Raw genomic sequence first — 26,676 nt, forward strand, 5'->3', positions numbered from 1 at the left:
TTGCACATGAATATGAATGGTGAGCTTATGATTTTCCTAGGAGTCCCCCTTCTTACTGACAAAAGGTGTGCCTGCCCACACACAGACATGTTAACTACGTAATAAACCCTATACATTTCTCGTACAACAAATAGCTTATCTACAAGCTCGTAGATTGTATCGTGTTGTATTTTTGCGATTTGTGAATTGTTCTGAAGAGAAACACTGAAGTAAGCCTTGCAGAGTCATGTGGCCCATAGGGTCTGTAGCTTGAGGCAGCTTGATGTACAAGTAACACCCCCTGGACATGGCGTTAGTATGTCGCAGGGACTTACCACCAGTCCAATCCTTGATGCTGAGTGCCAAGCAGGGTCCCATTTTAACACCTCTGGTGCCAACCCCGAGTTTCCCGAGTTTGTATTGGTACCCCCACCCCCACCCCCCCCCCCCCCCTGTGCCAACCCAGAGTTTCCCGAGTTTGGGCCGTTTTTGAAGGATTTCTTTTTTTTTTGGACCTCCAGAAATGTAATAGGCATGATCGCGAAATTGCATGTTTAACCCCCATACCAACTAATTCTTTCAAACATGGCAGCCATGTTTGTTTACATCTGAAGAAAACATAATGGCTGCTATATCATGAATGGCTGAACGGATTTCCAAGCGGATTTTTTTGTTTGAAAGCTGTGAACAGCGTGCACACACGTGGTGCATGATCTAGGCATGGGCGTGCACGTGCCGTGCACTATGAATTACATGGAATCTATGGAGACCATGGCATCTTGGACCTTCAAAGAGATTTAATTGATTGCAACTTAAGTGTTAATAGTGTTTGCCTGTTTTGCCTTTATAATTTTTATGGAGAATGGAGCATATTTTTGCAGAAACCCGCAAATGACAAGAAACCACTCCATTCCCATTGAAAAGCAGAATCCACCTTTAAACTTGGAAGTCAGAGAATAAAATAGCAAATATAGCTGATCGACAAGCTGGACGTGTGACGTTTCAAAATGGCACATTTGTATCTACGTATGTTACTACGGTGGTTCCCAATACGGTAGTGCCAAGGCACACTGGTGTGTCCAGGAGTGTGCATTCAGACAGATCTTATGACAACAACAATATATACAAAAAAGCTGTGTTATGATTTATGTTTTTTAATCCATTTAGGCCTAAAATTATTGAATGTTTTAACTATTTAGCTATAGAAAAACTATTTAGCTATAGAAAAATAGCAGATATACTTTTCAAAAATAGCAGACCTACAAGCTCGCAGCGCGGCACCGAGGTGAGCTTGTAGATCTGCTATTTTTCAATAGTTAAAGCATAAAATAATAATACACAATAATATGTACCCGTTCTGAATGGCTTAATATACTATATCAGTACTTTGTGCGCCAACTGGAGAAAGTAAGCCAAGTAGCAGGATTTGATTGATGAGGCTGTTGTCAAAGGTTGGTACGCTGCCTTGTTCCCCACCATTATTGTATTTGGCTGTTTCCCAAGCCACATCAGTGCACCGTTTCTTACGGAGGATTGGCTTGGAGCACATACAGCTAAAGAAGGTCCCTGGGGAGACCCAGTCGTAATAGCCACTGAAGACCACTTCAAGACGGTTATGGTTGACGAGAGCCCTCAGTTAGAGCCCACTCAAGAGGGCCATCAGTGAGTAGGAAGTCCCTGCCATGCACTGTCCCATGTCCGGCTGCAGGGGGCAGCAGGGAGATGTCCCTGACCACTGCCCCACCATCCTGATATGTTGTGGACAGAGGGACGCGCAGAAAATGGTAGAGATGGTGTTAATGGTGAAACTTCGATTTAAGGGCATGCCTTGATATATCTCGTTTTAAAAAATAGACAGACATCGAGTTGTGAGCTTGTAATTCGGCTATTTTCGGTGTGTGACACAGCGCTCAACGGAGTAAAATAAAAGACCCCCTTTGACGTCGGCATGTGCACGCGCCCGGTTGTGGGATTATTTCGTTTTATGACGTTGAGTTTTATGACGAAAACTAAATGGAATTTTATGTGCTGTCAAAATGAACACAGCTGTGTTCTGTCATGTTTGTTAACGTCATGTGTTTTTCTATGACCGCCCCCCCCCCCCCGCCCCCCCCAGAGCCCCACTTCTCCCTTCACGCCAACACTGCCAAGGACACAGCAGTGCACAGCCGGATCATCTGGGCCTGCGACTGGAGCCCCGACAGCAAGTTCTTTGTGACGTCCAGTCGAGACAAGAAGGTAAAAACCTTCACGTGATTTCAACCTTTTGTTTGATCTACGTAAACATTGTCCAGTTAGGCTGGCAAGATCTACCATCACCAGACTGTGTAAAGACCAGTAGACCAGGGGTCCTCAAATATTTTAATAATAATATTAATTTTTTTTGCCAACGAATTGATTTTTATCTGCAACGAATCGTGGGTGTTTTGAGAAATTAGATGCAGCTTTGGGGGAGGAAGTGACAAATCCAATCCACGGAACGGAACGTAGGCTGATAGTGGTACCGCTAGTAGCACGTTGACATTGTTTTAATCTTAAATGCTGTGTATCGCTTGCCTTGCGGCTCTATCAGTCTCTTTCGCTGCAGTGTTTTCCTGCCTAATGCTTTGGGTTGTTCGGTGTACAACGCATGGAAGGAACACCATTGATCTACAAGCCCACAGCGCGTTGCATCCGCAACGCTTTGTGAGCTTGCAGATCGGTGGAGGTGTGTCTTGTGAGCGCACACACACACACACACACACACCCCCAGATGTAAAAAATGACCAAATGTGCAAAAATGACCAAATGACCACCCCAACGGGGCTGCTCACGGGGATATCCCGGGGACCACCGACTCCTGGTGCTCCAGAACGGATGCAAAAGTGGTGGCGCCCCCAGTGGAGGACCCCCTCCACTGCAGCTCACATAAAATGCCGTAACTCGGGCTAGGAGGGTCCGGGAGAGCCGGGGCCGGTACCTATTCGTCCGCCAAGGCAACGCGGACACCCCACCCCTCATTTCTCACATGGCCCTCTTCTAGCGCCACCATGAGGCCGATTTTTGAAGCGGTGACTAGCCGCTTCCAATGTATGCTCATGTCTGTCCCATTGTCCTCACTCACTCACTCACTCACCAGTATGAACAGGATCTGCGCATGCGCGCGCGCGCGAGAGAGAGAGAGAGAGAGAGAGAGAGAGAGAGAGAGAGAGAGCCAGACAGACAGAGCAAGCGATGCTGATTTCTAAACCGAAAGTGAAACTTACAAACCGCATGCTGAAAACAGAGAGAGAGAGAGAGAGCACGTTGCGGTAAAAAAAAAAAAGAAAAAAACACACACACACACACACACACCAGTAAAAACGGGACTCATAAAATGTCCCTGGGACCCATCTGAATCAAAAACATAGATCTGGAACTGCTCTAATTCACCGCTTCAGTTCGAACCGAGGTTTGATTTTTAAAACACATTTTTGGACACTGCTCCTACAGTTTTTGCCCTAAAATCACGCAAATCGCTACACAGTATGTCTACACTCATCCCATCACCATGAATCTGTCCCATATAGCGCCACCTTCAGGCCGACTTTTAAAAACACATTTTTGGACACTGCTCCTACAGATTTTGCCCTAAAATCACGAAAATCACTACACAGCATGTCTACACTCATGTCATCAACATGGATCAGGAAGATTTTGGAAAAACAAATATTTGCCCTATTTGTGGAGATAAGCGACCTACGGTCGCTTATCTCCCGATTAGGGAGTCTTACTGGTTTTAGGACAAAATCTGTAGGAGTAGTGTCCAAAATGTGTTTTAAAAAATCGGCCTAAAGGTGGCGCTATATGGGACCGATCCATGTTGATGACATGAGTGTAGACATACTGTGTACCGATTTGCGTGATTTTAGGGCAAAAATTGTAGGAGCTGTGTCCAAAAATGTGTTTTGCAAGAATTGGCCTCATGGTGGCGCTAGAAGAGGGTCATGTGTGAATTGATGGGTGGAGGTTGTGATTTGGCAGGCAAGGAGTATGTGTGCAAAATTTGGCATGGATCAGGGCAACGGTTGCGGAGATATGAGCAGGGCAAAAGTGTGACGTGCGACGTGTGACAGACGGACGGACGGACGGACGGACGGACGGACGGACGGACGGACGGACGGACGGACGGACGGACGGACGGACGGACGGACGGACGGACGGACAGACGGACAGCTGGTGGAGGTTTTGATAGTAAATGCGACCTGACGGTTGCAATAATCTAATAACGGCAAGATACGTTTTGCCTTCTCCTGTCTGAGGAGATTTATGAATGATGAAATATTTTGTTCTAAATAATGATGATCGCACTCTGGTCTTCACTTCAAATAGAAATCCAATGTTGACAGGTCAGTTTTCAGCGGTTTTATTTCACTAGTCCAAGCTGATATTACTGGACTTTTTAAAAAAAAGTAAAAAACATCAGTCCTGCCGGTAATTTGAAATCCAATTTGCTGTCCATTGCAACTGTTCACAAAACCGTCACCTGTTACATCTCAGGCATAAGGCTTCTACACACCAGGGCATTGTTGGATAATTGTGCCGCCAGGAAGCGCCTGTGCCCGATAATCGGTCTCATTTTGTGCCATTGGTGGTAGCTGGTAATCAAGGCAACAATAGCTCGGCCTGATCACCTGATAAAGTACAGGCGGCAGGACTCTTTAGGAAGATTACACTTGCTTTTGCAGCACTAGGACAGCATGCACAGAGTGAGAGAGAGAGGGTAAGAGTGAGAGAGAGATCACTGGCTAAACCAAAACGCCAGCCCTGAGATTTGGAGGTCGGTGTTCAATCCATGGCCGGGTCATGAAGACTATACAAATGCCTCCCTGCTTGGCACTCAGCATCAAGGGATGGATTGGGCGTAAGTCCCTGTGACGTACTGTACTAGTCCAGGTGGTGTACATTAGGGATGGGACGATAAGAACATTTCATATCACGATTATTGTGACAAAAGAAATCACGATTTACGATATCGCGATAATCAAAATCCATTATCCTGAGGTGGAACATTTGCCAAAAAAATAGCAGATCTAGTGAGCTTGTAGATCGGCTATTTTTTTGGCAAAGATATTTGATTGAGAGTGAAAAAAGACGTATATTATAAGTACCTTTTACCAATTATGGAGAGTTTAAGTGGTAGTGGTTATGCAGCTCGGTAAATAAAAGGTGAATTGATCCCAGTGCATGACGGAGGACAATGTCACGATAAATTAAATCTCCACGATACCATTATCGTAAGTGTTTAAATCACGATAAAGGATAATATCGCTTATCGTCCTGTCCCTAGTGTACATCAAGCCGCCTCACGCTAGGCTAGCTAAGCTCTAGCTCTGGTCCAGAGCGTTAGCGAGGTCTCTCCAACGCTCTGCCAGGAAGCCGGCTCAGATGCAGGACCAGGAATTCCACTGTCCTGCGAGGGCTCGACTTCATAAAAATAAACAAAACTTAACTAGAAGCAGTGCTCTTTTGAGCACAGGTCTCCACTAGGTCAGGTAGGTTATTGTGGCCTCCTGGTGGCGCTATCAATTTGAAAAGGGCGGTGCCATGATGTGTTCTTGGGCCTTTCACGGCAACGGGGCGCTGCATGCATGATTTGAGGCATTTTGTTCCAAAAATGTGTTTTGCCAAAGTTGACGTGCTGGCAGTGCTATAACAGGCCAATGAGAAAAGGTTGGCATTTGTTGCGACCGTCAGGGAGCAGTTTACTATGAAAACCTCCACCGGACGTCCGTCCGTCCGTCCGTCCGTCCGTCCGTCGGTCACACGTCACACGTCACACCTTTGCCCTGCTCATATCTCCGCATCAGTATGACATCACACCACATGTGTACACAAACCTTTGTGTACGTTGCTGTGGCAACAGTCTGTTGTTGCTGGTCTGTTAGTGTACGTTAGCAACCACCTTAGCAACCATGGTTTTACCCTAGCAACCAACTGTTTACCCTAGCAACCAACTGTTTACCATAGCAACCATGTTTTTTTACCCTAGCAACCAACTGTTTACCATAGCAACCAGATACGCAGAGCAGGGATCTCCATATATGGGCATAAGCAGGTGACATCACACTGATGTCAGATACTCAGAGCAGGGATTTCTCCATAATATATGGGCATAAAAGGGATTCTGTTAGGGATCTCCATATATGGGCATAAAAGGGATTCTGTTAGGGATCTCCATATATGGGCATACAAGGGATTCTGTTAGGGATCTCCATATATGGGCATAAAAGGGATTCTGTTAGGGATCTCCATATATGGGCATAAAAGGGATTCTGTTAGGGATCTCCATATATGGGCATGAAAGGGATTCTGTTAGGGATCTCCATATATGGGCATAAAAGGGATTCTGTTAGGGATCTCCATATATGGGCATAAAAGGGATTCTGTTAGCTGTTAGTGATCTCCATATATGGGCATAAAAGGGATGCTGTTAGGGATCTCCATATATGGGCATAAAAGGGATTCTGTTAGGGATCTCCATATATGGGCATGAAAGGGATTCTGTTAGGGATCTCCATATATGGGCATAAAAGGGATTGTATCCCAGATGATGCCCTGTTAGGAGATCCACACTAACAGAATCCATATATGGTCCTACCGACAGCTGCTATAAGCCAACCCTGGCGATAAGGTCTGAGTCGAAGAAATGCTTCTTTCCTGGCAAGAATTGCCCCTTTATACTGTAGGGCTCGTTTGTGTATTGTATGACATCACGCCACATCATCGGCTGAGGACTGTGTGATGTCATCATATCTCCATATATGGAGACATAAGTTGCTCATGCCCAAATATGGGCTGGTGAGGTCAGACTTAGTGTGATGCGTAGGTTATCTCCATATATGGAGATTCAACTTCAATGAGTAACCATGGCAAACTGTCAACTGCCCGTATGTCTTGATAATTGGTAAAACAAACTTTTGGCCTACCCGATTAGGGAGTCTTACTGGTTCTTTGACCTAGTGGGAATATGTGCGCAAGATTTCATGCACATCGCAGGCTGTGTTCATGATTTGAGGCATTTTGTTCAAAAAGGTGCAATCCTGCAAACTTTGGAATCCAATGTTAACCAATTAGGATAGGAATATGACATATCGGACAAATCCGTCGTGATCATATCACCAGTAAGACTCCCTAATCGGGAGATAAGCGACCGTTGGTCGCTTATCTCCACAAATATCACAACCTCCACCTCTCACGTCATACGGGTAGCCATAGTTACACCTGGAATGTTGAATCTCCATATATGGAGATAACCTACGCATCACACAAAGTCTGACCTCACCAGCCCATACTTGGGCATGGACGACTTATATCTCCATATACGGAGATGGCCATATATGGAGATACGATGACATCACAGAGTCCACAGCTGATGATGTGGCGTGATGTCATACAATACACAAACAAGCCCTATATAAAGGGGCAATTCTCACCAGGGAAGAGAGCATTGCCTGGAATGTTGAATCTCCATATATGGAGATAACCTACGCATCACACAAAGTCTGACCTCACCAGCCCATACTTGGGCATGGACGACTTATATCTCCATATACGGAGATGGCCATATATGGAGATACGATGACATCACAGAGTCCACAGCTGATGATGTGGCGTGATGTAATACAATAAACAAACAAGCCCTATATACTGATGCGATACGATGACATCACAGAGTCCACAGCTGATGATGTGGCGTGATGTCATACAATAAACAAACAAGCCCTATATACTGATGCGGAGATATGAGCAGGGCAAAGGTGTGACGTGTGACGTGTGACCGACCGACGGACGGACGGCCGGTGGAGGTTTTCATAGTAAACTGCTCCCTGACGGTCGCAACTATAGAGATACTGTGTACTGATTTGTGTGATTTTTGGATAAAATCTGAAGGAGTAATATCAAAGAATTTGTTTTACATAAGTCGGCCTCCTGGTGGCACTATAAAAAGCAGATGTGAAGAATGCAGGGCAAAGGTTTTTCCTTGGCTTCTGGGAAATGTGCATACAAAGTTTCACACTTCGGTGGAGTTGTAGGTAAAAAAGAATCGGCATGTACTAACACCACCATGAGGCTGATTTGACATTTTTAAGTGACATTTCCTCCTCTGCCTGGTGGGAATGTGCGTGCACAGTTTCATCAAAATTGCACGCTGTGTTCATGATTTGAGGCATTTTGTTCAAAACGCACCAATCCTGCATATTTTGGAAGCCAAACTTCGCCAATTAGGATGGAATATGGTAAATCGGACATATTCCTGTTGAGACTGTAGAGATACTGTCTACCGATTTGCATGATTTTTGGACAATCGGTAGGAGTACTGTCCAAAAATGTATTTTTGCTAAAATCGGCCTCATGGTGGCGCTAGTACAGGCCCATGTGAAAAATGTGGGGAGGTTCTGAATTTGCATCCAGGGAGTGTGTGTGCACAGTTTGGCAGCGACTGGGCCAACGGCACCGGAGATTAGCTGGTAACGCATGGACACACAAACGGACAGGGGGCAAAACATAGTCTCCCCATGTCCTCAACTGGTCATTTGCGAGCGTTAGTACACGTAGCCTTGCACAACTCAAACACTGTCCTGGACTCCTGTGTGGTGTACACTGTCCTGTGTTTGCACACTTGTTCATCATTACCCAAAGACACACAGGAATACACACCACTGAACCATCTGAATCGTTGACAGACAGAGAACGAGAGACAAGCGCACTGTTGCTGTAAACGTCAAAACTGACTGATCGTTACTCTTCAAAGATGGGAAATCTTGCAATCATGTCTTGCCCTGCATCGGGGACTCCGCAGCTGTCTTCTCTGGCGCTGGACATCTGTCCCGTTCCCAGCTACGTGCCAAACTCTCTCATCAACGACATGCTGGTGTCGCCCAACTCCTCGCTCCACCTCAGTGACCACTTCAGAGACGTGCAGAACTCGCTGAGCCCGTCCGAGCTGTCGGACTTCACCCGCCGCCTGAGGACCACCTTCGGCAGGGAGGGCAAGGTCACCATGGGCGGCGTGGGGGTGGTGGCGCTCGCGCTGGCCGTGCTGTTCGACACCTTGGCCAAGGAGGTGAAGGGACAGTGGGTGCCACCCTCGGGACCCATCCCGGGTCTGTTTTTGCAAGAGCCTGGACGCACGCAACTCCCACCGGTCCTGGTAGTGAGCGAGTACCTGAGGCTTGTCCCACATATAGCCAACAACCCAGACAGGATGCGAGAGGAAACAGAGAACTGCTTCCACAAGCTGAAGGACATTAAAGAAACGTACATAAAGACCATGGAGCGCGAAGGTTTGAGCTATGTCGAAGCTTTTAACTCCATTTCGGTTTGGAAATTAGTATTTGGTCTCCAGCATCACCATAGGCGTCTCTCAAACTCTACCAGTTCAGTTGATTTGTCCTGGCTGTCTCCCATGGTTTTTTTTTTTGATGATGATGATGATGATCTTCCCAGCCCAGAAGCCAAGTCCTCTTTCAACTGTGACTTGAACGCTGGCAACAGAGCATTCAAAGAAGAACTACTGAAAAGCAAAGAAATGAGGGAGGAACTTAAACAGTGTGGGACTCCACTTGGAGAAAATCCACTTGAAGATGATATTCCTGATATTGAGCTTGTCTTTTTTGCACAGTCAGTTTTTAACATGAAATATTTAGAAGCTTGGGCAAAAGGAAACCTGGTGGCGCCAGAGGAGGACTTTGACCTGAAGGCCAAGTCTCATTTACCCTTTTAGTGGAAATATTTTAAAAAGGAATAGATTGTTGTCATTAAAATGTATAATCTCAGTTAAAAATATGATTTAATTGATTGTCGACCGCATTGTCTTGCATGATATGGTATGTCTATTGATCTAAACGTGTGTTACATTTCATCTCTTAATCCCTATCCTTTCAGGTCAAAAAAATAAAAATAAAATAAAAAACTGTTGTGATTATATCTAAGGCTTGACCTTTATCTGTCTGACCAGCACTTATACTGATTCTCTCATCTGCATAAGCATACTGATGTACTTGTTACACCATGGTCATTGTTTTATCAGGACACTGTAGGTCCAATAATAGGCGTTTCATCTGTTGCTTTGTTGTGTACCTTTTCATATCATACTCTGTTATTTCCTACATCATCTCTCTTATCTCATGTACAATGTGAACAGTACTACAGTATATACATTCATTGTGTGATTACTTTAGAAGTTATGGTGTGATACTGCCGTCAAAATGAATCATCACTCATAATAAATAAATACTCACATCGAAGGACACACGGACGGACGGACAGGGGGCAAAACATAGTCTCCCCATGTCCTCAACTGGTCATTTGCGAGCGTTAGTGCACGTAGCCTGGCACACACTCAAACACTGTCCTGTGTGATTTACTGGAAACTTGTGTTTGCACACTTGTTCATCATTACCCAAAGACACACAGAAATACACACCGCTGAACCATCTGAATCGCTGACAGACAGAGAACGAGAGACAAGCGCGCTGTTGCTGTAAACATCAAAACTGAATGATCGTTACTCTCCAAAGATGGGAAATCTGTCTTGCCCTGCATCGGGGACTCCGCAGCTGTCTTCTCTGGCGCTGGACATCTGTCCCGTTCCCAGCTACGTGCCAAACTCTCTCATCAACGACATGCTGGTGTCGCCCAACTCCTCGCTCCACCTCAGTGACCACTTCAGAGACGTGCAGAACTCGCTGAGCCCCTCGGAGCTGTCCGACTTCACCCGCCGCCTGAGGACCACATTCGGCAGGGAGGGCAAGGTCACCATGGGCGGCGTGGGGGTGGTGGCGCTCGCGCTGGCCGTGCTGTTCGACACCCTGGCCAAGGAGGTGAAGGGACAGTGGGTGCCACCGTCGGGACCCATCCCGGGTCTGTTTTTGCAAGAGCCTGGACGCACGCAACTCCCACCGGTCCTGGTAGTGAGCGAGTACCTGAGGCTTGTCCCACATATAGCCAACAACCCAGCCAGGATGCGAGAGGAGACAGAGAAGTGCTTTCGCAAGCTAGAGGACATTAAAGAAACGTACATGCAGACCATGGAGCGCGAAGGTTTGAGCTATGTCGATGCTTTTAACTCCATTTCGGTGTGGAAATTTGTAATTGGTCTCCGGCATCACCATAGGCGTCTCTCAAACTCTACCAGTTCAGTTGATTTGTCCTGGCTGTCTCCCATGGGTTTTTTTTTTGTTGAATATGAAGATGATGATCGTCCCAGCCCAGAATCCAAGTCCTCTTTCAACTGTGACTTGAACACTGGCAACAGAGCATTCAAAGAAGAACTACTGAAAAGCAAAGAAATGAGGGAGGAACTTAAACGGTGTGGGACTCCACTTGGAGAAAAACCACTTGAAGATGATATTCCTGATATTGAGCTTGTCTTTTTTGCACAGTCAATTTTTAACTTTGCTTGGGCAAAAGGAAACCTGGTGGCCCCAGAGGAGGACTTTGACCTGAAGGCCAAGTCTCATTTACCCTTTTAGTGGAAATATTTTAAAAAGGAATTAATTGTTGTCATTAAAATGTATAATCTCAGTTAAAAATATGATTTGATTGATTGCATTGTCTATTTCTCACTTCAAATGTTTTCAAAAACATTGAGTGTAGCCTACAGCTTAGCTGTGAATGACATTGAGGCCCCTATTTTGAACCACGTCTTATGTGTGAATGTGGTCATAACGGCACCCATCATATTCGTATTTGGTATTATGAAAGGCGCGCTGAACGTAATCCGTTATAGTTTTAGTGTCGCTCGCATGGGGGAGTGTTGATATTTAAATGAAGGGTGCAATGCGGTGACATGCTATTATGAACCTTGACTTAATACAAATTTGAGCATACCGTTTAGACCGTGGTCTGACCTACTTTTATGTGCAAAAAGATGTTTATGCATGCCATGCCATGTTTCTATTTGCTTGATATCCCATAGACACAACAAAGCCACAGCTGCCGTTGGAAAGAAAAGCAGAAATTCAAAGGAGTATGGACATTTTTACATTTAAAAATTTGTCTTAGAATTGACCGAGATGTGGCTTAAAATGTAGGCCTGAGCGCACAGCTGAAATGCACAAAAACACACAAACAACTGGGCCTCGTGATCAACATTAAAAAGAGCAAACTCACGAGGGTCAACAGTCTGACACTGAAAGCAGTGATCCCAAGCGACAGCAAGATACTGTAAATCACACAAATGCTGATGTGACAGTGTAGTTCCTCATTAAACAGGATCACAGGTAAACCAAGAACCTATAGCATCAGTCTAAAGAATATACTATCAGAGTAATAATCTGTACTTAATTGAAACTATAGGATACCAGGAAAACAATAAGCCTAGCATCTGTCTAGATAACAGGCGATTCTAAATTACATTTCAACCTTTGTAACGCTTGTAAGTCTGTATGGTTGTCAAGACTAGGTCAAGTGCTACGGGTCCCCCGGAGATATCACATTTCTATTTTGTCTGTCAGGCTAAAAGGTTTGGGAACCAGTGATCTAAAGTTGTGTTGCTTGGTTCATGTGTCCGTGTAGCTCAGTTGGTAGAGCTCTCGCCTTTGGACCACAAGGTCATGGTACGCTCCCGGGCACCGCTAACTCAGTGTATGAGTAGCATGGCATGGGTGCGGCAAGTCGTGCGGCAAGTAGTCACTGGGAGCTGATGGTAGGTGTGGCGCTCCACCTCAGCAATCCATCTCCCAGGGGCAGTGGTGCAGTAGTGATTAAATGTTTGTGGGGTGGGTCTGTCTGTGTGACTGCAGCCGTGCAGAGCTCGCCAAGACCTGGGGACGCTGCCCCATTTATATACTGTATGTCTGTGAGGACGTATACCTGCCCCCACCTACACCTGTTATGCTAAATAAGTAGCCACGGTACTTTAGCCAGCCCAGACAGGGTACTTGTCTCTCCCGAAGTTAGTGGATTTGATTTAGAAGTTGTGGATTGGAACACATTCTCGCTTGCCTGCACATGCACACTTGTGCATGTGCGTGCGCGTGACACAGACACAGACACACATGACACAAAAGATATGGGTTAAAAAAATGACATTATGACACTAGTGCTAAATTGGTTTGAAGCCGGATTTAAAGGAGTCTACTTTGTGTCCACTCACAGAAATGACACGCCGACAGAGAGAGAGGCCCCCAAGGCTCCGTTGTTCTCTTTTGGTCTGTTCTTTCAACATCTACCAGTACAACATGCTCCCACTGGATCAGATTATGGAAAATAACAAAAAATCATATTACCATAATTATGCAGACGGCGCCCACATTTACATAACCTCATTACCAGGGGAGCAATGGTCCGATGCAAGCACTGAACCAACCGCTGGATATGATAGAATATTCTTCTCTTAAAACAATAAAACTGAAGTCATTGTTTTTTGTAGCCAAGGAAGAACGATTAAAAAGTGAGACGGTGCTCAGCTTCAATCGGTAAAAAAATCAATCTAAGCCAGACATCTCGGTGAAGTCATGGACTGAATTTCAACATCCACATTATTAAGCTCATTTACTGCCACCATTAAGGTGAAATCACTTACCCTACCTTTAAGTAATTTAATCCTTGATACATACTTAAGGTGACTGACTTTGCAATTGTCTTATTTGAAGTGCTTGAACAAACACTAACAGAAAATAGTGCCTTTTAACAGAAATATTTGTGTTTTAACCAAAAAGTTAGTATCTTTAAAGGAGTAGTTCACCCCCAAAATGACCTTTTTTCTATTGATTACACACGCCATGGAGACTTGAGTTCAGTAATATTATTTTGTATTTGTCGCATTCATTAGACAAAAATTTGATTATAGTAAATTTACCCTCATTGATTCCGGATGGGGAACCAAATGCATTCAGGTCCCCATCCGGAATCAATGGGGGTACATTTATTGCAATCAAATTATTGTCTTAGGAATGCAACAAAAAACTAAAAATATGATTGAACTCAAGTCTCCATGGCATGAGTAATCAATAGAAAAAAGGTCATTCTGGGGGTGAACTACTCCTTTAAAGATAGATAACTTTTTGGTTAAAACAACAATATTTCTGTTAAAAAGGCACTATAAATCAATTTGGGGGTGAACTACGCCTTTAAGTCCACGAAACACTTGTCCTTGTATTGACTAGACTACCATAAAAGTCTCTTTATGGGCGTCTCTATAAAAATAAAAATAAAAGATCGATCAGACGACTGCAGTCCATTCAGAATGCCTCTGCTGTTCCAGTCCTCACTAAAAAGACCAAGGATCTGTATCTTCTTGTCTGTTAAAGTGCATTGATTGCAACATATTACAGCTGGTGTGTGAAGCACCCTAAAGGTTTAGGGTCGGAAAACATTACTGACCTTCTGCTAACATCATGAAACATCCAGACCTCTGGGACAACTTCTGAACCCAGACTCAAAGCTAAACAGTTCATTTTTTTTTATTCACCACACATCTGGAACAAACTCCCAGAAGAACTCTCAGTTATTTTAAATCAATGCTGAAGAATTTTCTGTTTGCCTTTTTACTGTCTGCGAGGTTTTGGATTAATTTAATGTGCTGCACTGTACGACAGGCTGTGCCACAAGCTGTTGCTTGTCGGTGAGGAATGGATGCTAAATTTGATTTGCTGAATGAGCTGTTGCCTCCTGTGTCCTAACACAGGGATTCTCAATGTTAGTTAATTTTAGCCCAAGGACCCTCTAGCTGAGAACCATGACTAGATATATTAACATGTATTTCGTCAACAAATAAAACTAGACTAAAATGTTAGGGTGGGACTAGTGGAGAAGAGATCCAGTAGACTTAAAACAAGTCACCATGGTTGCATGTATAAAATAGCTGATCTACAAGGCAATACAATAGCCACTGCATGTGCTCCTACCTACGGGACTGGGCTGGCACCTGTCAGCAGGCAGCGGTGTCCCGGTGGGGGCTCCTCACTGGCAGGTGAGTCAGTATGATAACAACAGCGACTCACACAAATGATGTGTGCAGAGTGGAATGAATCGGAAAAAAAGTTATTTTTGTGTGTATGTGTGTGTGTGTGTGTGTGCGTGTGCGTTTGTGTGCGCAGGTCATCGTGTGGGGTCCATGCCAGTCCGTTGGGGACAGCGTCGTCACCCCTGCAGATATCCGTCCCTGTTCCTCCATCCTGGATGTGGGCGACTCGGCTACCGCCGTGGCCTTCTGCCCCCTGCTGGGCAACGATCGCAGGTGAACACACACACACACACACACACACACACACACACACACACACACACACACACACACACACACACACGTTTGTATTACGATATTGTGAGGAAATAATCATTTTGTAACGACCATTTTATGAACGCACAAATGGCACATCTACACGTGTTGCGCTGCAATGCGTTAACTCTAAATCCCAGAGCTTAAACCTAACCTCTACATGGCTAACCCTAACCCGACCCCAATATTTTCCTAATTCTAATCTCTTAAAAAAAGTAGTAGTTCACTCAAAAAATAAATTGTATATATATACCAGGAGACTCCGTTTAACCATAAAACTTCCAGTCTGAAATTCAACTATACTTGTGGGGACTTAGTATAAATGTAAGTGTTTTGTATGGATGAACATGAATGGATGAACTAATCAGTACTGGTCCATCAGATCTGTGTGTGTGCAACGTGACAGATAAAGTGTGATGATGATGATCAAGTGGTCAGTTACCTCCCCGTTTCCTCCTCGGAGACTAATTAAAGTTTTATCTCATCTTAATTGGCTTTGCCTCCGACTGCTCTACTATCAATAAAAATGTAAATGGGCCCGCGGTGGGCGCCGCGCAAATCAACAGCCAACATCTTGGGCTGTTTTACATAACGTCCGCCGTTGGCTGGAAACCTCATATGTCCAAAACTGTTACTTTTCATGGATTGAACATTCAAAAGTATCAAAAGTAGCAGATCTAAATGCGCCACGTTTAGTGCTTGCAGATCTACTATTTGTGATTATTTTGTGTAACGCTGTAGCATGATCAAGTTGGGCCTTCATTTCCCAAAAAAAAACAAAAAACACAAAAAGTTAGAATATGGAAATAAGAGGTTTCCAGCCGACAGAGATGATATCAGGACATCTAATGAGAGGAGGAGGGCTTTCAAGTCGGCCCTCAATTCCTTCCACAGAGGTGTGAGTGAGTGGGTGGGTGGGCTACCATGGTATAGAGTTCTGACTACTGGTTCTTAGAAATGGGGTCTGGAGACCCCCAGGGATCCTTTGAGGGGGATTTCCAGGGGCTCCCCACCCAGCAATACCAGCTAATATAGCATCAAGATTAATTACTTCAACCCAGTTCCATACTTAGGCTATTAATACATAAATAATAATAAGAAGTATATCTAGAAGCTCAAATCTACAAGCTTGCATCATGGATCTGCTATTTCTGATAAATTGGGACAAATGTTGGAGAAAAAGACAACAACTTAGACTTAAAGATCTTCACAATTGCACAAGTTATGGACCATAGTGCAGTGATGGAGACAAGTACAGTTGCAAATATAACTGGCTTGCTTGACTAGCAAGGTAAACGTAATCACAATATCACATACAGTACAATCAAAAGTTCTCTCTTTCGGACAGAGAGAAAGAATATCTTCCCAAGTGAGAGAAATACTTTTGACACAAATCTTCTCTTATGGAGGTCCTACTGTAGGCACAAACTCTTTTCAGATCTAGATCTGTATAAATACATATCAATTTAGCGGTCCTTGATATGAAAATGTTTGAGAGTTTAGAGGTGTAAAGCTGGTTGCACAGTGCTGCGTTTTTCGTTGCGAAATGCGTTTTTCAGGGCAAGGAGAGAGAGAGAGATAGAGAGAGCAAGGGACAGAGTGGTGCGCGAAACGGGCGGCAGTGTGCAAACGTGACTGACATAACGTGAGTTTGATTTTTTTATTTGCGTGCTCCGAAATTCACTCCGATATTCGGCCCGAAAAACGCAGCAGTGTGCAACCACCTTTACTGTGGATTCCATATGTCCAGCCAGTGTGATATAATCGTGTGTGTGCGTGCGTGCGTGCGTGCGTGCGTGCGTGCGTGCGTGCGTGCGTGCGTGCGTGCGTGCGTGCGTGTTCCTTTCCTCTCCCCAGCTACCTGCTGGCAGTGGGCTTGGAGTGTGGCAGGATACTTCTGTACAAGTGGAGCCCAGACCTGGAGCCTAGCGGAGGACAGGACTGGAGCCTCTGTGGAGAAACAGACAAAGAGTATCCTTAACTCACACTCTCTCTCTCTCTCACACACACACACACACACACACACACACACACACACACACACACACACACACACACACACACACACACACACACACACAGAGAGAGAGAGTTCATGTGAAGTTCAGTAGATGCTCAGTACTCTGTCTGGGTGATGGAGCATCCTCCACAGACAGTGTGGTAGACTGTTTAGTAGCAGCAGTCTGTCTGGTACCTGTTACTATGACTGCCTGAGGCTGGTCTGAACCAGCAGCTTAACACTGGCAACAGGTCCTTTCAGGCTAGGCGTGTGTGCGCGTGCGTGCATGCGTCCGATGTGCAGTGCATCTGAGACATTGTGTTCAGGCCCAGTATCTGAACAAGAAACCTCTTCTGACTTCTTGTACGCCGGCCAGTGTCTCAAAAATCCCAGATCTATAAGCTCACAACGTGTGGAGATGCAACACTTTGGAAGCTTGTATTGTAGATCTGCTGTTTTCGGTGCTTGTCACCAGTACACAACTAAGTATAAATCAGGCTTTTCTGTTCAGGGCTGCTATGGGACAGACAGCATATCGTTGCTGTCGGGCAGAAACCTCTTATCTACATATCGTAACCTTTCGTGTTTTTTTGTAAATTAACGCCCTGCTTGATCATACTACAGCGTCACACGAAAGCATCAAGCTCAAACGTCCGCAAGCTCGGAAACGCGGCACGAAGCGACGCGTTCTGAGGTCGTAGATCTGCTACTTTTGAATTTGAATCCTGAAAAGTAACAGTTTGGGACATTTGGAGGTTTCCACCCAACAGGGATGATATATTTCTGCCAATTCAACAACTAACAGTTGACTTGTACCTTATCAGCCTTTTTATCCCAAAAGTCCATCCATCTTCAACTGCTTCTCCAGAGTCAGGTCACAGGGGGCAAAGAGTTCTAGCACACTTTCCCTTTCTCTTTCCAAGTAAACTTTTTGAAAGGTATCTTCTTGTGCCCCTGTGTGGGTGCTTCTCAAACTTGGCTGGCTCTGGCTCAGGGCACCCCTGTAAATCACTTTTTCATTCACAGCACCCCCTGAATTACATTATTACTCTACAGCACCTTAGATTTATGTCATATTTTGGTACAGAATTATGTAAATCTTTCCCCCTAAGATACAATACAATGTCACCAGGAAAACTTGAGAGAGTATCCGTTTCCATTATAAGACAGATTGGAAATAACTTTATAATTGTACATCTAACCACTTGAATCCCAAGCATCCCTTCTCTTGGGGGAACATTACCCAAAAATAGCAGATCTACAAGCTCACGTTGTGATCGGCTATTTTTTGCTTATCTGTAGGCAATCTGTAGTCAATTCTGTCAGGACACGGATAAACGTGTCCGTGGCAAAGACTACGTCTTGTCCGTTGCAATTTTCTGTTTTACACACCATTATAATGTTCTTATTTTGAATAAGACCCAATTACTGTCTCCATGTTCTCTTCAGAATATGGATGACGCTGATTTACTATGCTGATTTACGGCATTATGACACATTATGAGTCCACTTGTACTAGTGGTTCTCAAATGTTTTAAGTGCAAGGACAAATGGAACCAGATGAACCCTACGGGTCCATTTGGTCCCGTTTGTACACTCTCAGAGTTACGGACCTGTAACGGCCAGCATGTCGACGACCCCTGGCATAGGGCTGTCACGATTATGACATATTACATGACGATTAATTAACACTCAAATAATTGCGATGTTTTTGTCGTTGACAATTACATTTATGTTTGGCTTGTAGGCTTTGAAGTTGCACATGGCAGATATGACAACCTAAATATACAAAGAAATGGACATATTTGACAACTTTACACTTAAAAAAAAACATTGATAGTGGAAATAGCCGATCTACAAGCTCACAACGCGTCACGATGAGACTCGTTGTGAGCTATTTCCACTATGTTTTAAATGTTTGAACTAGTGTTGCCTGATCCCGATCACGTGATCGGATCGGCCGCCGATATGGTCATTTTTATAAGATCGGAGCTCGGGAAAAAAAAGAAATCGGCAGTAGTGAAAGTTACAGGTAAGGTGAATGCGAAACGTAAGCTTACCATAATCACAGTAATCCTTAATCATTTTCAATCATATTCAAGGGCTTTTGGAGAAATGAGACAGACACAGAGCCCTGCAGAGGGGAGGTGATTGTGTCAGACTCTGTGTCCAGCTGGCAGCTGATGCCAATAAGTAGTAACGGGCCCCTTGTTATCGGATCAAAGGAAGGCAATTATGTCTCTCTGCACTGTCAACTAGCAGCTACAGATGCATACTTTTCAAGCAGACTGGTTAATTGGTTCTTAACTTATTTTGTTTCAACTTTAAAAATGGCCAATGTTTTACCAGTTTTTATATAGTTTGTTGATTATTTTTGATGCTGTAATTTTCTATATTTTTTATTTTTTTTTAGGTATTAAACAGGTTTTAAAAGTCCTTAAATCGTGACTTCACTGCCAAATTTCAAAGGCCACACCAAAGGTCCGCTGCACAATGCTTGAGAAACACTGCACTAGTAGGCTTATATCTGAATTGTCGCTGGAGTAGCAGGAACGCCGCCGTCGCCACCCGCAATGTGGTGGCCCTCGGCTTGGTACCCTAGACATAATTCGGCCCTTGGCGAAAACTAATTGGGGAACCCTGGCATACAACAACATTTGTGACGTGTGGCTGGAGACAGTTATAGGCCTATATGTGATTATGAAGAAGTTTACTGAGGTTTTAGACATATTTTAGTTTGTTCAACACAGGATATTTAAATGTAATATTTTGTTTTGTTTCGTTTTGTAAAAAAAAGTAATAGAATTATGTTCTTATTGCACTATTCTGCTCTTAATTTGATTTAGTTTGCATGGTTATTGTGTGGTACACTACTCATAAGCTTTGTTTTTAATTTGTTGATTCAGTGCTGCACTAAGTGATAGAATGAATAGAAGCCTTGCCAAAAGATCGGATCGGGAAAGATCGGGATCGAATCGGAAGCAATAATATTTGATCGGTATCGGATCGGGAGCAAAAAAAACGTGATCGGGGCATCCCTAGTTTGAACACATATAAACATTTTTCAACATGTAAACGATTATGACGATTATCCCAAAATAACTGCGATTATGTCAAATAACTGCGATTATGTCAAATAATTGCGATTAGACGATTATGTAATAATTGTGACAGCCCTACCCTGGCAGTGTCCTGTTGTTTTCCTTCACCGAGCCTCCCTCTCGCAGACAAAGCCACACCCTGACAGTCAAGAGGCTCCGCTGGAGGCCCAGAGGAGGCCGGGCGGGCAGGGGAGGGGGGAAGGGAGGAGAGAGGGATGAGGAAACGAACGGAGGCGGAGGAGAGAACGGCATCGAGGAAGAGGAGGAGGAGGAGAAGTCGTGGGTCCAGTTGGCGAGCGCCAGCGCCGACCACTCCGTCAAAATCTTCAACGTGGACCGACGGGCTCTTTAAACTGGAGGGACCTGCCCTGTCGTCCTGGTGCGTAGCCTCGTGTAGCCAAGCAACTATTCCACAATCTCCAAATGCTACATACTGAGAGTCTGGAACCATGCCACCCCATTGCAGAGAAAGGAAGGACCGTCATCTGTTCGTCATTAGGCAGTAGGCACTTTTGTGCCATAGACGGAGATCTCTTTAAAAGATCTCTTAATCTGATTAATATCGCCATTCTGTAGTGTAAGCAGTGATCCTCGGTTGCTATGAGATGATTACATACAGAAATAACCCGGAAACAAAACAGACTCCTCCATCCGTTCAATTCTTCTTCTGCAGAAAAAAATGATTATTCCGCTGATTCTAGCTCTCCACAGCGCCACATGCTCCCTTCCACACACTGTGTAGTGGTGCCTACAACAACAGGATGGAAAATTGTTCTCCTCGCTCACACAGAGCACAGCCACAGTGTGCTCTGGAACGGAGCACACGCGCGTGCGCGCGATCGCCGTCGGAAAACACGGTAAAAACAGCGAAAGTAAGCGCTGGCAGAAGTTATAGGATTAATTCATAAATAGCTGGCACAAAATGTGTTCAAATTGTTTTAAATTCGATTTTTTCAGTTCCTATTTCGGATAAGCAGCAAGCTACTTTGATTATTTTGATTTACATTAGGACAAATGTTTGTGACTGTAAAGACGATACAGAAGCAGGGTGGAGTCTACGCATCTCCTAGGATCATTTGCTTCCCTTGCTCCAGACTGTATGATGGAACGTTGTGAGATGCAACAGTCTGGCTCACGAGACTATCTAGTGCACATGACACACACAAACCAAAGGGGGCCGCAGTGCAGGGTCCGCCTGCCTGTCTGTTGCACCGCGGTCCCACCACCGGTCAGGAGAAAAGGCCTCTCTCTTCCCCCTGTGACTGTGGGCTCGGGACACAAGGTTCCTCCCAGGACAAGAACCCGTCACAAACTCACAAATAAAACAAAATAAAAAACAATGAACACTTGAGGGGACTTCGGAGACACTGCAATTTGTTTTAGAAGTCACAGTTATTCGTCAGGCTTCCACAAAAAAAAAACAGCATATTGAGACAATATCGAGTGGCACCAACCGTCCCCTAAAAACAATCCCCAATGTGTACGGAGGACCGTGCCTTGTTCTACATTCTGTCGACTGAGGAAACAATCAAGGAAGTGCTCCATCCGACGCTCCAATGTGTCACTGTGTCCGGGTGTTTTTTTTTTGCTGGCGGGCCTCTGATGAGATGGAATAACGTACATCAGCAGCTACAGCTCCTGTGCAGTATTGTGTTGTACCGATGCTTCTTTGTGAGTCAAATATATTATGATTAAATCTCTTTTTTGTATCTGCGGAATGATTGCTTCTTTTTGAACAGGTTACTACTGTTGTTTTGTTTTTACAATCCCTGGCTTTGATTTTGAATAATAATAGAATGACTCGGTGTGTGTTTGTGTGGGATAGTGAGGCTACGCTGGCGTAGGGAGTAATTTGACAGAGCTTTGATGCATGGCCAGATTAAGGAGAGGACAAGCAGGTTGTGTTAATGTGCAGTGGTGGTTCTCAAAGTGGGGTCTAGGGGACTTTCGGGCTAATGCGATGCGTTTTGAGCTTGTTGATTGGCCATTCTTTTTAAAGATATTGAAACATTTCTATTGATTGATTGCATTCTATCAGTCAGAAACAAAATAATCTACTTAAGACAGTGGTTCTCAAACTGAGGTCCAGGGACCCACAGGGTTCCTAGAGGGTTCTAAATGGACCTCACAGGGTCTGTAACTCTATGAGTCCATTTGGTTCCATTTGTACACTCTCAGAGTAATGAGGGACCTTGAAAATAAAATAAAACCGTATGCAACAACTATAGCATTTGAAATATTACTGTAAGTGATACATTACGTGGTATCAGAATGGGCATAGACTGGCACACTCGCCCATACAGATACCAGCACATTAGGCAGTATCGTCAGCTTTACCGATACTGTTATTGGTATCAGAACAACTCTAAATATGGGGATCCTTGACATGAAAATGATTTAGTTTGAGGACCTGAGTTGATGTACATTACAGTAGGCAAGGGCGTCACACCAAATTCTGGGCCCTGGGTACAAGGATTCACTGCGGGCCCCCCATGAATGTTAACTATAAAAAAATAAATAGCAGATATACAAGCTCACAGCGCGGCACCGAGAGCCGCGCTGCAAGCTTGTAGATCTGCTATTTTTTTTTAATCTTGAAAATGTGTGCAAGAAACCTATGTTTCCATGTCAGTGGTGCTCAAACGTTTTCATGTCAAGGACCCCCAAGTCAAGATGATATGTATTTGGCCACGGACCCCCATCTCAAAATATTTAGTTCCAGGGACCCCTGAGAGGCAAAATTTGAGTTACAATTGTTCGCTTAAAAAATACATATATTCAAAGATTTGCACACATTTTCACGACTTTTCAAAAATAGCAGATCTACAAACCAAAAATAGCAGATAAGCTCACAGCGCGGCACCGAGTGCCGCGCTGTGAGCTTAACTGCTATTTTTCAATATCTAAAGTTACTAGGGCCCCTCCACCTTGGGCCCTAGTAACTCGGTCCACTTACCCCCCCCCCCTTGTGACGTCCCTGACAGTAGGTGTCTCTATGTAGCTGGTTACTACTGGGTGGGTAGGTGGGTGGGTGGGTGGGTGTACTCTGCAGGGACCTGCGTTGGATGTTTCAAGGACAAGAGCAGATTCCTCCTCCGGTTTAGATTTACAGTGAAGCTCAGCCAGGTCTGGTCTGGTCGTCATTAAACGTGAGCCATAAATCCAGCTGTGGTAGAGTGTTAAGTACTGGCCATAACTCCTGGCCTAATCGCTGCGTGGCTCCCTGTATGGATCTGCTGGCGCATCAGTCACACTCATACCACCACGCAGCGTTGCCAGAGGGGAGAGAAATAAGCAACCAGGTCTAGGAAAACGAGACCAAAAGAAGTGACTATACTGTAGGCCAGGGGTTTTCAAAGTGGGTGACGGGGCACCCGGGGGTGCCGCGACGGCAGTCCAGGGGTGCCGCGACGGCAGTCCAGGGGTGCCTCGAGATAATTTGATAATATTAGAATGTATTTAGACATTTAAGAATATATTTAGTATAATTTTAAACTTGAACCAAAATGGCTATTATCTCAACGTTTTCCTCGCAACATAATCGCTAAAATATGCTATAAATATAAGGTGCTGGGAGTGAAAATTAGGAATATAATAATGTAGGGGTGCCTCGGATGAAAAAAATATTTATAGGGGTGCCTCGGGCCAAAAATGTTTGGGAACCCCTGCTGTAGGCTACATGAGAACTTTAAAGGAGTAGTTCACCTAAGAAAAAGTACTTATTTTCTATCAGTTACACACCACATATGAAGTCTTGAATTCATGGATTTCGTTTTCTCTCATTCCTAAGCCAATAACTCGATGAGAGGCGTAGACTCCGGGAGGAGACTCATACCGAGTCTCCTATTGACCGACCGATGACCAGTCATCAAATGATTGGCTCATGAATGCCACAAAAACAAAAAGTTCAAATGGCATCATAGGGTGTGTGCGATGCAATAAGAGAGTGTGTTCTTCTAGCCAACACCAATTAGGGACTCCTGGATCGCTGCCCTCCAGGGTCTTGAGTATTAGATGTCCTTATCGTCGTTGTCGAGCGGAAACCTTGTATATCCAAGTTTCAAATTTGTACGTTCTTTCGTAAAGTAAAGCCCTGCGTCTTCATACAAGGCCGTCGCACAAAAGTAGTGAAAACAGCAGATCTACAAGCACACAACGCCTCACGGTGCGAGGCGTTGTGTGCTTGTAGATCGGCTGTTTTCACTAGTTTAAATCATTTTTAAAATGATGAATGCAAAACGAACGGTTTTGGACATACAGGGTTTTCACCCGACAGAGACGTTATACTTATCAGTTGCATATTTCTTGTCTCTTTGGGCAGACTGGAGTGTTGTTGGCTAAGCTGTCATGCCACAGTGCATCTACAGTACATAGGTGGTACATACTGTAGGTTGTGTAATTGGTTGAACTAATCCTTTAAACCGGACATTTACATATCACATTGCCATGAAAATGTCGGAGAACCAGTGGTTCAAATAACATTTACCGGTAGGAAGTAAACCCAAATAAGCAACTACACTTTTTTTTAGAAACAAGCCCCCCACTCCCCCAAAAAAGCAACCAACAACGATAAAAATGTACAAGCAACTTTACAGGAAAAACAAGACCAAAGTCTTTTAAAATATATAAGCAGACATGGCAACACAGAGCCCCAGGAATGAAAAAAGAGGGAAAAGGATGTTTTTCAGTGAGGGAGAAATCAGTTTTTTGAGGGACAATACGGCCATATATCAAGACTTTTTCCTTTTTTTCCCCACACTGCTTATTGCATAATGTAATTACTGAATCATTATATCATTGATGTTTCAATTTAGAACGTGAGGAATGGCCATGAGAAGGGCGAATTTCATCAACACGTTTCACGTGACGACGAACGCTTCCTTCTCTCACATCTCTGTTCCTGACTAGCATACTAATGCAGCCTGCAGTGTTGTGTAAGGTAACTAAGTATATTTACTCAAGCACTGTTCAATCTTAAGTACGATTGTGAGGTATTTTTTACTTTACTGGAGTATTTTCAAATTTTCAATACTTTTACTTCTACTCCACTACAATTATTTAAAAACCTTATAGTTACTAGTCTAGTTACTCTGTAGATTTTGATTATTATTACAAAACATACATGAACTACTTCAGCCCTATATACCTTTCGGCCATTTGAAAACATGTAGATCTGCAATAAAAAAAAAACAAAAAAAAAACATTCATTTTCTTCTGTAATATATCTTTTTTAAACTTTCATATATTCTAGATGCATTGTGCATGCAGTGAAATATTCAAAACGTTTTCTTTTGATTTGTATGGCATATAGCTCATCAAAAATCCATATCTCAAAATATTAGAATTCGATAGAAGGATTTATAATACAGAAAGGTCAAACTTCTGAAAGGTTGTTAATTTATGCACTCAGTACTTGGTCTGGAATACTTTTGAAGAAATGTCTTGACAACACAACACAGATTCTCTGTGGGGTTCAGGTCAGGCCACTTGGCTGGTCAGTTAAGCCCAGTAATACCATGGTCAGTACACCAGTTACTTGTAGTTTTGGCTCTGTGGGCAGGTGCCAAGTACTTCTGGCTAAAGGAAATCATCATCTCCATAAAGCTTGTCAACCTATGGAAGCACAAAGTGCTCTAAAATCCCCGGGTAAATGACTTTGTTGACTCTGACCTTGATAAAACAGTGCAGAGCAGAACCAGCATTGCATTGTATTGCTGGTGTTGGTCCACTGTGTTTTATCAAGTTCATATGATAATGAATCATCAACTTACATTTTGTAATTGTGACAGCCCCAGCTATTGGTACTTTTTACACTTACAGAGTAGGCCTACATCTCTTCTCCCCATTAACAACAATGTCCTTGACCACTCCTAGTATGACCAGAATGGATGGCCGTAACGTTTTAGTGCATGGGGCTCAAATTGGTGATGGAAGCGGGATATTGCTGAAATAGAGAGAGAGAGAGAGAGCGCAAGTCCATAATTTTTGGAGGAAAACGTCTGCAATAAAAAAAGTCTTCAACTGGAGGTGAAGGCTTATTTAATAATCAGCCCTTTAAAAGTGAACAGGTGCAACACTTTGTCTGTTTAACAGCTTTCTTTTATGACGGCATTAAAAAAGCCACAATGTGATGCAGTTTGTCATCACTGCCCTGAGCTGTCAGTGTGTTGTTGTGTCTATTAATGTTTATGGACTAGCTGTATGTCTGGCTGTTATAAACCACTTTAACCACTTTAATTCTCCTTTCAGGAGACCAAAAGGGGAGTTAACCCTGCAAGGCCCAGCGTTGCTTTTTGGCATTTTTTTTTAAAAATCATTTAAAAAATATATATATAATTCGTTTTTCTGTT

General features: G+C 44.0%; 1 protein-coding gene across 2 annotated transcripts in view; it reads left to right on the forward strand.

Moving 5' to 3' along the window:
- The window catches only part of elp2 (elongator acetyltransferase complex subunit 2), a gene marked incomplete at its 5' end in the record, with an annotated part of 127,459 nt that extends 105,425 nt beyond the window's left edge, over positions 1-22,034 (forward strand). For both annotated transcript variants that reach the window (XM_080734443.1, XM_080734442.1), the window contains 4 exons: positions 2,096-2,217; positions 15,045-15,184; positions 17,084-17,197; positions 20,453-22,034. In XM_080734443.1, coding sequence (XP_080590569.1) covers positions 2,096-2,217; positions 15,045-15,184; positions 17,084-17,197; positions 20,453-20,678 — 602 coding nt within the window. In that variant the 3' untranslated portion in view covers positions 20,679-22,034. The remainder of the gene's footprint in view (positions 1-2,095; positions 2,218-15,044; positions 15,185-17,083; positions 17,198-20,452) is intronic.
- Positions 22,035-26,676: the final 4,642 nt, after the last annotated feature.

Source organism: Nannobrachium achirus (genome assembly GCF_963921795.1).
Source record: "Nannobrachium achirus genome assembly, chromosome: 10".
In the NCBI taxonomy this organism is placed as follows: domain Eukaryota; kingdom Metazoa; phylum Chordata; class Actinopteri; order Myctophiformes; family Myctophidae; genus Nannobrachium; species Nannobrachium achirus.